Source organism: Chenopodium album, chromosome 11 (genome assembly GCF_948465745.1).
Source record: "Chenopodium album chromosome 11, dcCheAlbu1.1, whole genome shotgun sequence".
NCBI classification, from domain to species: Eukaryota; Viridiplantae; Streptophyta; class Magnoliopsida; order Caryophyllales; family Amaranthaceae; genus Chenopodium; species Chenopodium album.
The window spans coordinates 34,924,732-34,938,626 of NC_137844.1; the positions used below are offsets into that span (position 1 = coordinate 34,924,732).

The following is a 13,895-nucleotide window of genomic DNA, read 5'->3' on the forward strand; positions in this document are numbered from 1 at the left end:
GTACTACTTTACTACTTATATCTTAAGCAAATTAGCATTTATATTTAATAGTCCACCATGCTTCGCATATAGAATGTTTTACTTAGAGAGTTTTAACCAATACCTGAACTTAGTCGACAATGGAACCTCTGACGTTCTGAGCTTTTGGCTTTACCAAGGTAGCTAACCCCAACCCTGTCTTCCTTAGATCAAGCACAACACAAATCTAATTTGTTTCCTACCTTAGACCGTAATCTCTAATCAAACAATTCTTATTGTGTTTATGATGAAACTTCTAACAGAAAGATAACTCATTTGATATATAAGGCTCAAGGGGATAACTTTCCCTTATTGAACGAAGCTTTTATTTAATTTGAAAAGATTACAACACTCATATATTACAACACACTAACTAAAAGCTTAAACAGACATAAGCTGAACTAGAGTTTTCTCTACTTTAAGAGCGATGGAGAACCAATCTGTCTTTTAAGGTGAGTATTTTTCTATAGAGGACTCTCTAATGCTTCTAGAGGAATTCTCTAGCTAACTCTTCCAATTCTGCCTTTACTTCTTGCTCTATCATCCTTTATATAGCAAAGGATTCTTATCTTCTACTAACACTCATGACTCAACAATTTCATAAGAACCACTACTTTTTACAAAGATATTTTACAAAAGAAATACAAAAGATGAAAACATGGCTACAGTAGGTTGCATGATTATTTCTGTGGGCTCAGGAATCCATTATCTTGTCCATTATCATGTCTTGTAGGCCACCTTCACTATCTTTGTTGTTTCAAAATGGACATACATAGGGTTCTCTTCTTCTATGCCAAGATCTATGACACATTTGGCTGCATATGAATTCATCCCGTGTCATGAAAGCTTCAAACAGATACTCATAGCCTTCAAATGACAGAAACTTCCCACTTTCAACATCATCTAAATATTTGTAGATTGACTCAGTATTATTTATGTCATCTACTAAATATTCTTTCATCTCGTTTGGTGCCACAATTGTTGTATTACCAATACGAAATATAACATGAGGATTTTTGGTTCTCTTTATAAAATCATTGAGATATTGTGATACATAGAAAAATCCCAATGCTCTTGCTTCAGTAGGATATTTAACAATCTTCTGACGATTTGGTATAGGATCTTGACAACTAAATCCCATTTTCCCAAACATGGTACGAGCTAGTGGTACGAGCTAGTGGTGGTGGCAGCCTTGGCAGAGTGGCAGGTGGTACTTCGGGCCATTGAGTAATCTCTGCCATTATTTCGTAAATCAGGGATGAATTGAAATAACATAATTGTTACTTCGGGCTTGTTCTCTTCGGCTTATTTTCAGTTCAGTTTATGTTCATCTCCAATAAGTTAAGTTTATCAGTTCAGTTCATTTCATTTCAACTCAATTCAGTAAATCAGAATAGGCCCTTCAAACATCAATAGCGTTTGGATTGCTCGATGGAAACCCTTGATTAAACCATCTCGTGAACGTTCTTTTGCTGACATGATCAAGCCTTGCATTAAGGCCTAACTAGAGGGTGAAATTATTTTTTTTTTAAAAAAAACTTAAATTAAAAAACTTTTAAAAAAATGAAAATCCCTCACCCTTATCGGCAGCAACCCCACAACCACCTGCCAGGGCTGCCACCATCACCGGCAACCAGATCGAGATCCCTACCTGGCAGTACCTCCATAACCCATCCCGACCAGCCAACCCCTCTCCTTCCCCTGAACCACCTTCCTCCACCCTAAAACCCTTTTCCCTCCCCTCGAAGACCCTCCTCCGATCCCCCACCGGACAACGTCCAAACCCCTTCCCCTGTATCAGCAAACCCATTTCGCCCCTCCGCCTACCGTCTCCACCTTCTTTTCCCTTTGAACCACCATTTAATAACCCTAAAACTCCAAAATCGATTGGTTTTAAGGTTATAGGGTTTTCGACTTTCTGGTGGTGGTTCAAAATGGGAAGGGGGTAGAGGCGGCCGACGAAATGGTTAAGCCGGCAAGAGGGAGGGGTTTCAGGCACTGGTGGTGGTGGTAGCCTTGGCAGAGTGGCAGGTGGCGGTGGTGGGAGGGATTTTCCTCTTTTTTTAGTTCTTTTTTTTTCAATTTTAAGTATTTTTTATTTTAAGGTTTATTTTTTTTAAAAAAAATTATTAAAAAAATTGACCAATGATATTTTGACACGTGTCACAGGTAACCTTCCAAATAGGTTACCAACTAGTCACGTTCTATTTTTGGCAAATGTGTATTGAAGGTCATTTCATTTTGAAATAATTCAAAGGTCGTTTAATTTCATTTATAGAGGACCGGTGAAAGGTGGTGTTATTTCTGGCAAATTGTCCTTAATCTCTTTAATCTTTGGACAAAGCATCATGCTGTACTTTAGTTTTAGATTATTATTGTTTTACGCAAACTACAGTTTTCCATATTAAGTTTTAATATTGTTCTTCTTTAGTTTTTATTATTTTTGTTTTCGTTAATTTCTTCTTCTTTAATTTATTTGATTAATTGTTTTCATTATGTTTAATTTATATGATTTGATTAGTTTAGTTTTAATTATGTCTGAATAGTTTTATTCTAGGGTTTTTGGGGATTCATAAATAATAAGAAGAGATGATAATTATTGTTGGTTGTTAATGTTCTAGATTAATTTCCTATTGATTGATTTAATTCTATGCAATTAGATTTGGCCAGGTTTAATTGTATGACTTACGCAATATTAATTCGAGATTCGACAGATGAGAATTGATTTTTAGGCTTAGTTTCAATAAGCAGGTTAATTTATAAATAGTTAAGTCAAGATTCGAGAGATGTTATTTAATACCGATAGGTTAATTATGTGATTATAAATACGTAGCGAAAGCCCTTTATAATCTGGTTAATTTGTGCATTGATAATTATTGATTGTTGTCTTTCATCCCGTAATATTATTTATTGGTGAGTCTATGACCCTAGGCTTTTAATTATTGATTATTCTCTTAGTTTATTTATTGTCGTAGTATAAATCCCATAATTCTTTCTCGTTTCTTGAGAATTTTAGATATAATAATAATTAGGAATAAAAGAACATTGTTTCCCGGGGGATTCGACCCTACTTCCCTATCTATTTTAGTTAGTGGTTTTAGGAATTAATTTTGATTGGGTGATACGACTTTAGCCTGTCAAAATTTGGCGTCGTTGTCGGGGAAACGATTTTATTTTTATTTCTGTAGGCGTCGTTTGAAGTGCCCCTACGTTAAGCATGTGTGAATATGCTTGGTACTCATAGAAAGTGGGAATTGACCTATACGATTAGGGACAAAGCAAAGTAGGGAGCAGCCAACAAGTTTTTAAGGAACTTGTAAACCGTTCACGGATCATAAAAAGGCAACCACAATTAAGGGACAACGAAAGACAACAACGATTAACCCGTGAAGGTTACACCCCATTCATAGCCCATGAGATTACTAACTCCATATGGTTCGGAACCACGAAAGGAGGATCAGGGATGATGGTACGAAGTGAGTCATGGAGTCATTCGCCCATATTGGCCTCTACTCGATTCATATTGTGAAAAGTGATTTCATGCGATCTAAAAGGCATACAAAGAAATATTCAAATTGCTCCAAACTATAATTATGCTAAATTGGTTGAATATTAATGCACATATAATTCTAAAATATTCGTGATCACTTGATGTAATAACAAGATTAAAAAGGAACCTAAACCGGTCCAAATTATCTTATTAGGCGTGATTTTCAATTACATATTCCCTTTAAACATGCAATATGGTGATCATAAAATATAATAGAATAAACATTAAGATTAGAAGTAATTTAACAATAATAACGTTAGTCAAATCAAATAATAATAAGCCTAATCATGACACTAGCAATAAAGATAAAAACAAGAGTAATTAAGTGAATAAATTACTCACGTCCCGCATTTCTTTGAATTGCTACATCATGAATAAATTGTTAGTAACTTCAATAAAAATAAATCAAATTGAAATAAATTCAATAAAAAAAAAGAGTTGATTTGGTCCAAACCCTCAGTTAATTGTACCTTTCACGCCTTGGTTTAAGGACAGAACCTCGGGTCAAATATGGACTCCTTGGAGTGCTTAAGGGAAGTAATTTAAGAATAAGGAGGCTAGTATTTAGGCTAAAGAGAGAGAAGAGAATGATTGTTGGTGCCCCAAACTGAAGAAATCCGCAGGGTATTTATAGTGGAAATAAGTAGGGGGATACACGGAACCCTAGAAATGATGAAGCGCCGCGGAGAAACCCTAATTATACACCGCGTAACAACGCACACGGTATTAAATACCGCGATGTGGTGCGAAATACCGTGAAACGGTGTATATGCCGTGACACGATATCTAACTATCCAGATTCATTAAGTGCGTGATGTTTTAAGCGCGGAGAAAACGTGTGAAAACACTGTGTCATGGTATGTGTACTGCTAAATGGTGCAAAATACCATGACATGGTACAAAGCACCGTGACACGTCAGCATATGCCGTGCCGTAGCGTTTTGTCTTGATGCGATAAATTCATGTTTTTACGTGTTTTTAATACTATGATAACTTTTGATCCGTTACTGGGAATAAAGCATATAATATATATCCGTGGAAAGATTATCAAGTCTACTTTCCAAAAAAATTTTAATCAGGTCAAAATGTGTTGTAGATTTTAAGATATGGCCGTTTTAGTGAAAGGGTGTCGGTTTTGGGCCGAGTTTAGTGTTCTGCTCATATCTTCTTCATTTTAAACCGAAATTAGGCTTATGATATATCGTTGGAAAGATTATTGAAAGGCATATCCAACCAAATAATATTTGGATTAAAATTATAGGGCCAAAAAATCAGTTTACCTCGGTTTTGTGATAAGGACAAGAAAAGTGAAAAATAAGTTATGGTTTAGGGAAATGGGCAAAGAATTGGGTTGGTTTATGTATTAAATTGAATATGTATTTAAGCACTCTAAAGATTAAATACTCAACCTGACCAATAATGACGGTGAAAGGTTGTTCATTATCGGGTTTGGTTCTGGGGAGACATTTTTAGGTGTTTACAATTTCTAATTATTATAAGAGTCTAGATTATTTTTATTCATTATGAGTTGAAAATATCCAGGGGCGGAGGGACGGGGGTTGGGGGGGGGGGGAGCTGATGGAGGCCCGGCCTCCCCGGCCCAGATTTAAAGTCCATGTTTTCAATGCTATGGCCCCCCCTAAAATTATTACATATATTATTAAAGACACATAAATTTTAGTAAACAAGGCTTGATATGTTTTCAATCCTATCCTTAACGTATTTTTTTTATTAAGGATTTTCTTATTCAACTTGGGCATGGTTTCTTTAAATAAAGATTAATATATTTATTTTATTTAATAAATTTGGCTAATTTTTTGCCAATTAAATGGAACTTTAGGCTAATTGCTTACATTTAATATGAAATATTAAATTTTTAGGGTTATATGATATTTAATTTGATAATTATTATTTTTGTATTGATATCATGAAATCAAAAACACTAGATTTTTTTTATATAGAAAAGTTAATAGAGATTGCGATAAATTTTAGTGTTGAATCTTTATTGGTGATTTTGCTATTATGAAAAATCATAGAGTAAAATCTAACTCTTTAGTAACAATAAAATATTAGTACATTTTAATTATTTCAATTATCTATTAACAAGTCTTGCCCCCAAGACTTGAAAATCCTAGCTTCGCGCCTGAAAATATCCATGCTTACGCCACTACAAGAATTATATTCGTCTTATGCAGAACCTGACTACTGTTGCTGTCAACGTCTTTGTCATGGAAATATTTGATGCCCTTAAAATGAGTGTTTCATGCGTTCTCCTGATGATATTAGAGTTTTACATATAATCATTTTCAGAAACGATTGGTTGCAAATGAAAGTTACTGGAAGGATCTTGATGAAAAATTCTAATGGACACTCTTATAATACGAATGTTAATGAGGATGAAGAACCATCGGTTATAGAATTTATGGTTGAAAAATCATAGGTTGACGAAGCGGTGATTGAAAAATCATCAGTTGTAGAAACGGTAGTTGAAAATTCCTTTGTTGATGATGAGCTTATTCATGAGGGTAAAAATTCAAGTCATTATTGGATAGTAAAGACAAAGACTACCTCCATGATCGTTTTATTAATTCCTAATTTTTAGCGAAGAAAGTAGAAGGTGATTGTGGTGTATTTTCATCTCTTTCTTTTGATTTTTCCTTTTACCTTGAGTCTTCTTTATGTGCTCCAAAATTTTTCTATGTAAAGATAAGTGTGCTTGTTTTTAAGCCCTATATAGTGCTTAATGAAATGTTTGCAAGAGTGTTTGATAAATTACTCAAGGCGTTGAATTCCTCTGATTGAGAGAAAGAGTGTGGTCGAGTGAGACTTTGATAAACTAGCGCTTTTCGGGAGGCAAATCGTGTTTTATTTATTTTAGCTAGGTTTTTTTTTTATTATTTTTGTGTATTTTTATTTGTTTTAGAAAGGTAAGGAGAGTGTATCTTATGCTTGTGGGAGTTCCTTGTTGTGTAGGTTTTTAGCTAGAAAATTTAAAAGGAGAAGAAAGCCGAATTGCAATTGGGTTCGACTCGGCAGAGCTCGGCCCGATCGGGTGCGTGTACGGATCAGGAAAACTGCTCAACTTTGAAAAGCCATAAATTTTGCTGTTCTTATTGAATTTTCACGTGTGGCCTATCGTTGGAAAGATATTCAAGTCTACTTTCCAACCAAATTGGAATAACTGCATTATCAGTTGTACATCAAAAGTTATGATCAAAAGAGTGCACCTGACTCAATTTTGGACTTTTCCCACTAACAATTTGTTTTATTCTTGCCCAAATTTGTTCCAAAGATATGCAATGCGATCCTCGAGGATTTGGTGACATTGATGCGGTGATGATCAGGAGTAGTCACCTTAACAACTAGTTTCCCTTTAAGACAATCAGGACATTGAATTGTCTAATTTAGCTTGGGGGGAGATTCTTGTGTATGCATGGTATATCTTTCACCTTCTCTCTTTTTATTTTATTATATTTTTTTCTATTGGTGTGATTAGACTAGTTGTTGTTGTTGTTTTTTTTTTTTTTTTTTTTTTTTTTTTTTTTTTTTTTTTTTGCTGTTGTTATTGCTTTAATTTCTTAGGTTAGATTTATTGCTTTCAAAAAAATAAAAAATAAAAAAACCAAAAATACGTTCAATGAATTATGAATCATGCTTCCCTATGCTCCTTGATGAAAATATTTCAAAATTATTTTGATTCTTGGTTATTGATGATAAATATTGTAGATTAGTTGGTCATAATTTTTTTTTTACAACATAATTTGATGTTTGATTACCTTGAAACCTTAACATGCGTCAATTCTGCCCAACTACTTATGAATATAATTCTTGACAAGTTGATTTGATGAAGGATTGTGTGTTAGTTCCTGGTATGTCAATGAAGTTGAGTATTTATTTTTAACTTTGAGTAATGTTTATATGACTCATTATTATGCACATTGAAGAGGACGAAGACATTTGTTCTTTTAGGTAGCCTTCGGACGATATTAGATGCATTTGTTCCCTTCTTGCTACCCATGTTGTTGCTTGTGCCCTTTTATTGTTTATTTAGCCACATTAACAAACCTATTTAAGCCACATTGGTTACTAGTCCTAACCTTGCCTTGGGAGAGCTAATAGTTAGTGAGGTGAGGGAGCTGTTGTGTGCACATAATTTGCACAATTTGGGTGGATTTGAGAAGTTATTTGTTCTTATTTGTGAATTGGAAAAAAAAATTGAAAAGATGTTCAAAAGTTAAAATAAAATCCAATGTGGGATAGAAAAGGTAAAAAAAGAAGAAAGTTTCAATGTTCAAGTGTTCTAATTGAAGGTTGGTCAAGAAAAAAAAAATCAAGTTCAAAAGAAAAGAAGAGTTCAAAGTTGGTATCACTCTAGTTTCATGATGTCTTATTTCTATGAGTGAAATTTGTGAAGTGTTGGAATAGTTGTTTGGTTAATTTTTGTAGAGTTGGGTTGAGTTATGTTGGAGATGATTTGGTCATTATTTATTTTTGACCTTTGTTTTTATTAGGATTTGGCTCCCTTAAACATGGCTTTGCTCTCACAATTTCCCAAATATTTCATACCCTTACCAAACCCTTACATTACAAGATTTGAAGACCTTTAGACATTTGTGCATAGATTTGTATGAATGTGAAAATTAGTTGTTCATCAATGCAAAGAATGATTTGACATATTTCGAGTCGACTACTAGGTTGAGTGTATGTCTTTTTAAAGACACGAGTGTGTAAGTTGGGAGGACATTGTTCACATACAAAGGGGTGGTTGGAGAGCGATTGAGTACATCGTTTACTCGCCACATAAATGAGAGTTGAGTGTGTGAGCACTAGTCTGAATTCTATATGCTCTTGTGGTTTGCTCTATTTGAAAATTGTTAGGGAAGATTGGTAGTTGTACGGATTTGATTGATTGACTTTGATACATATTTATTGGAATTACCTTGAATTATATATATTGATTTAATTTGTATTTGGGGTGAAGTATTGATTTATTTATTCATTGTTTTGCTTAGGGACAAGCAAAGGTTTAGTTTGGGGGAGTTTAATGAGTCTATATATTTATTCCCTATCCCACGGTCATATTTGTGCTTATTTGAGCTCTACGAAGCTATTTTTATTACTAATATACGTTTTCTAATGTTTTTGTAGAGTTGATATTATTTTGCAGGAATTTGCAGAATTATGACAATTCTCGAGCTTATTGAGTCACTACAAAGCATTAAAGTCTGATCGTATTTTATGACCAAGTATTTGAGCCAAGATTGAGTTAAAGGATTTTAATTTGGCAATTAAGGGCTCGATTTGTGAAGAGGTCTAAGTTCTTTACAAGCTAGAACACGATCCAACCAAGGAAGGAGAATTTGGCCAAATTTGGAAGCCCAATCTCAAGACTACCCTAAAATCCCAATTATTAATAACTAAGGTCAACCTTGAAATTTTTTGGTTACATCCCCCTTTAGGCATAGCTAACTACTCCCCCCCCTCTTAACGATGTCGTTTTAGTCATTTTCTGGTTTTTCCTTTTTGTTTTTTTCTTTTTTTTTTTTTGTTTCGTTCTTCTTATTACTTTCCTTACTTACTATCCAAGCCACATATATATTTCATTTTTAACCTAAATTCCTGTAATTTTTATTCTTTCTTTTTTTTTTTTTTTTTTTGCATTTTCTCTCTCTAGTTTGTTATTTTTTGTCTCATTCATGGATGCATCATTGATTGTAGTTATCGATCGTGATTGTAAACTTTGGTATTCTTTGATTTTTGATTTTGATCGTGATTATGAAGTTGTTTTTCCTTCTTCTGTTGGATTACTTAATTTATTTGTTTGATCAATTTTGCTTCTGTTTTAGTTGTTTTATCAATGTGATTTGTTTGATTAAATTCTCTCTGTTTTAGATCAATTTAGTCTCTTCTTTAGCTCGATTTGTGTACTTTGATTTTGATTTCTATTTTATGCTAATTTGTAGTAGAATTAGTTGATTTTGTCTCTGCTTTAGTTCAATTTGTGTACTCTGATTTTGGTTGCTATTTTACCCTAATTTGTAGTAGAATTAGCTGATTTTGTATATGATTTAGTTTATTTTGTGAACTCTGATTTTGATTGCTATTTTATGCTACTGTGTATTAGAATTTTGCGATGATGTTTCTGTTTTGGGTGTTTCCTGGTCCCTCGAGAGAGTTACGTCACCAAGACTGGTCCGGCGTGATCTATACCTACAAAACACGGAGACTCCGGTTGGTAGCAGCTCCGCCTCCGATGATCAAGTTAGTATTGGTCGTAGAAGATGAAAAGTTGCGAAAAAGGTAAAGATGAGATCTTCTCTGATTCCGAGATCAGGTGTTTTTCTTTGATGTGAGAGAATGTAGGGTTCTTGTAATAATTGAAGGTGTCCCCAAAATGGGGGAAATCTCCCTATTTATAAGGTCGTTGGAAAATGTGCCCTTTAGTAGGTCAGGATGACCTAATGGGCTGCGCTGTTTTGCAGCGTTCTTGGAATTAGGCCCTGGAGGTCGCCAATCTATTGGTTATCTAAGGTTGACACATATCAGTTGAGGAGTGGTCCACGTTGGACCCATCCTAGAGTGACACGTGTTCCTCTCTGATTGGGCCACGTGTCTGGAGTATTTTTACCCTAAACCTTTGCCCCTCACAGGGATTGACGTAGTAGGCCACGGGGCGCCTGTAACACGCGTCCCCCTGTAAGTAGTGAACAGGGGGATGCCCCCATTTTCACCCTTCTATAAATAGGGTTTTACCCCCCTCTTTTTCTCCCTCATTTTTGACCATTTCAAAAACTCTAGATAGATAAGGAGAGAGAACTTTCTAGAGAGAGACGCTCTATTATCGCATGTAGCTACTTTCCAGAGATTTTTCGGCTGCAGTGTTCATGGACTCAACCGGCCACCTTTTGAGGCAACTTTTTAGGGTTTAAATCAGAGGTACCCGTCTCTTCTCTTCTCTACTCTTTCGAATTTCTTCCGTTTGTATATATAATTTTTCAAATAAAATGGATTCACCATCAACACACACGGCATAACCAAGGACAGTAGTTAGCCGGTCTCCTGGTACGGCTGAGTCTAGGACTAGGGGTTCCGTCTCTGGGTGCATGGACCTGTTTTGCTCATCTCCGAATTCCACCGTCTCTGTGTCTGTGCAAAACACAATGGCGAGAGTTAAATAGACGGCTACAAAGCCATAAAGGAGAAGGAGCATTATGGAAGTGCCTGCTGATGAGGTAACCCTAGATGGGGAATACTAGGAATTGGATGAGCAATCAGAGTTCTCCCCGCGTGCCCCCATTACTCACAGTGATGGCATTCTAGAAGAGTTAGGCAGCGAGGGATCCACCTCAGCTCAAAGCCTAAATAACGAGTTAGATGGCGAGGAGGCCGCTAACAGGTCCGACTCTGAGGCATCAAGCTCCAATCAAGAGAATATTGGTGTTGAATACCAACAGACGGCCAAAGGACTGTCTATCATGAACCCTACCCAGACGGGTATGTCCCCCAAAGACATTACAACTTTGAAAGACAGCTTCGAAGCTTTCAAAGACAAACACCCACTAGGGAATGGTTGGGATATAGAAGTTCCACCTATGGAGGCGACGGTTGCTTGGGATGATGACATAGAGCATGCTGACAACTACTTCGGCTGCTATGAGGCGGCATTCAAAGCCGGTCTCCGTTTCCCCCTTCACAAAGGAATAAAGGCCATCCTGAGGGGATATGAGCTAGGCGTATGGCAGCTTACACCCAATTCATGGGTTAACATATTGAGCTATATCGCCGCCTGCGAATTTCAACATGTGACGCCTCACTTTGAGGCATTTGCTCATTTGCATTATATGAGCCGTGCCCCAGGCGGTTGGGGGGTGTGGTATACTCTAACCACACTCCCGGAGTACATGATGACGCTAGGAAAGACGTCCAAATGGAGTAACTGGAGGGAGAATTTTTACTTGGTATCTTCCCCATCTTTGCTTCACAATCGGGCCCTCGCTGGTACAATAAGGACCCGGCTCTGCTGGGAAGGAACAGTGCTCGTCTGCATCTCCCTGAGAAGGTTTGGGATGAAATTATGGGGCCAAGTCTGTTTACAATGACCACAATGCCGCTTGACGATGGGACAAAATTAATTGTGCCCAAGTACTGGGTGCCCCATCCGGAGTGGCTCAAAGACGAGGCGTTTCTCTCCGCTTGTGGTCTAAGTACCATGTTTTAGAGACGTATGTAGCCCCTCAATCGAGAATTTAATTAATGTGTTTGCTTTTTTCATTTTTTGATTCACAATTTTTCTAACCGGTTGATTTCCCTTTGCAGCAATTGCTTTGGAAATGGTTGACACTGACAAGACGCCTACCAAGTCTGCAGCTCAGGTCCGAAAGGACCTTCTTGAGCAAAAAAAAGCTTAGGTAGCGGCTAGGAAAGATAGGGTAAGGCCCACTTGCCCTCTTAACTTGTAAAAATTTATCTTTAAAGAACTAACTTATCGGCTGTCCTACCTCAGAGAGTTTACAAGGTTGTTCCCCGGTCGATTACCAAGATGCTCAAACGGAATCGGTTGGATGATCTGAAAAAGACCCCCGCCAAGGCAGCAAGGACTCAAACAACCTAGACGGTATCTTCTGTGCCATTTGGGCAGAAAAACCAACGACCGGGGGTAAAAGCTCGTCTGCATTGAAAGGTCTCAGTGAGAGCGCTGAAATTGGCAGTAAAGAGCAGGGCGTCTCTAAGACGCCGAAGGGTAGGGCTGTCAAAAGCTGACACGACACAACAACTCGACACGAACCCGACACGAAATAAGCGGGTTTTGGTCAAGAATTCTCAACCCGTTTAAATAATTGGGTCGACACGAACCCGACATGAAATTAAACGGGTAAGGTTAGGGTTGAAATTTTCAACCCGAAACCGACATGCGTAACCCGATTATGTAAATGGGTTGAACGATAACTCGTTAACACGACCCGACACGCTTAACCCGATTATTATGTAGAAAAAGAAACCTGAATTTTTATTATAAACCTTTTTTTTTGAAACATTATTCTAAACTGGTTGTAGAAACTAGAAAGCATTGGCGATTTGGCGCTATACTTAAATTTTGGGAATTGTTTGGCGGTATAATTTGGCGATAAATAAAATTTTTTAACTTTTTACTTCACTTTTCCACTTAGAGGGTTCTAGATAGTGTTACTCTTTAAGACTTTCATTTCCTCAAAACCAACTCCATCTTCCATAGTTCCATCTTCCACCTCCAAATATCCTTCATGTTTTTTCTTTAATTTTCACTAAAAAGTAAATATTCTCTAATCTCCTCCTCTTGGTAAATCAGTGGGCACAACCATTTATCAACAAGGTAATCTTCATCTTCTTCTTAATTTTTTTTTCTTTAATTAAGCTCAAATGGATTTTCCCCCAAATTTAGATCTATAGATCTATTAATTTTTAGCGAAAAACAAAACATTTGGATTGTTTTTATATAAAGTTGTGGCTTCTCTAATTTACATAGTTAATGAAGTATGGAATTCAATTCTTTTTGTTCTAATTAGAATTTTGTTTACTAAAAATTTTCAGTGTACGAAAGGATATGGAGTTAGAGTATGTTTTTGTTAATCTTCCCGATTCAGATGAAGAGGTGGGCAATAGCAGTAATGACAAGACTGAATCGTCTGCATACAAACCAACTGCTGGAGGTAAAAGGAAAAGGAAATTAACTTCTCCGGTATGGTCTTTTTTTACCTTTATTTCACCTGATAACGAGGGAAACTTGCGATGCAAATGCATCAAATGTGGGAAAATATACAATGCTGATAGTAAACATGGCACTGGAAATTTGCAAAGGCATGTTAATAACTGCAAAAAAATTTCCACAAATGACATTAGTCAACTTCTGTTACAAAGAAATAATGCTAGTAATTTGGCTAATGTGTCACTTAAGTTTAATTCTGAAGTATTTCATGAAATTATTGCTATGGCTATTGTGGAGCATGATTTGCCTTTTCAATTTGCTGAGTATGCGGGTGTTAGGCGTGCCTTTAGTTATTTGTACCCTGATGTAAAGGTCTTTTCTAGAAATACTACTAAGTCTGATGTTATGAGGATTTATAAAAGGGAAAAGGATATACTTAAGGATATGTTACAGTCTCTTCCTGGTAGAATTGCTTTGACCTATGATTGTCGGATTGCTATTAACACTGATGGCTATATATCTCTTACTGCCCATTTTGTGGATAAAGATTGGAATTTGAGAAAGAGGATCCTAAACTTCTCTTTTTTGCCCCCTCCTCACACTAGTGCTACATTGACTTAAAAAATCCTTGATTTGTTGAATGAT

General features: G+C 36.3%; 1 protein-coding gene across 1 annotated transcript; it reads left to right on the plus strand.

Moving 5' to 3' along the window:
* The first annotated feature begins 13,148 nt into the window (after window positions 1-13,148).
* Window positions 13,149-13,871, plus strand: LOC145566539 (zinc finger BED domain-containing protein RICESLEEPER 3-like). The gene has a single exon (XM_081625926.1). It carries the CDS (start codon window positions 13,149-13,151, stop codon window positions 13,869-13,871), a length of 723 nt encoding a protein of 240 aa, XP_081482052.1.
* Window positions 13,872-13,895: the final 24 nt, after the last annotated feature.

Bases quoted from the DNA above. Each gene is read 5' to 3' on its own strand.
- LOC145566539 (XM_081625926.1), top strand. From the start codon at position 13,149: ATGGAGTTAGAGTATGTTTTTGTTAATCTTCCCGATTCAGATGAAGAG.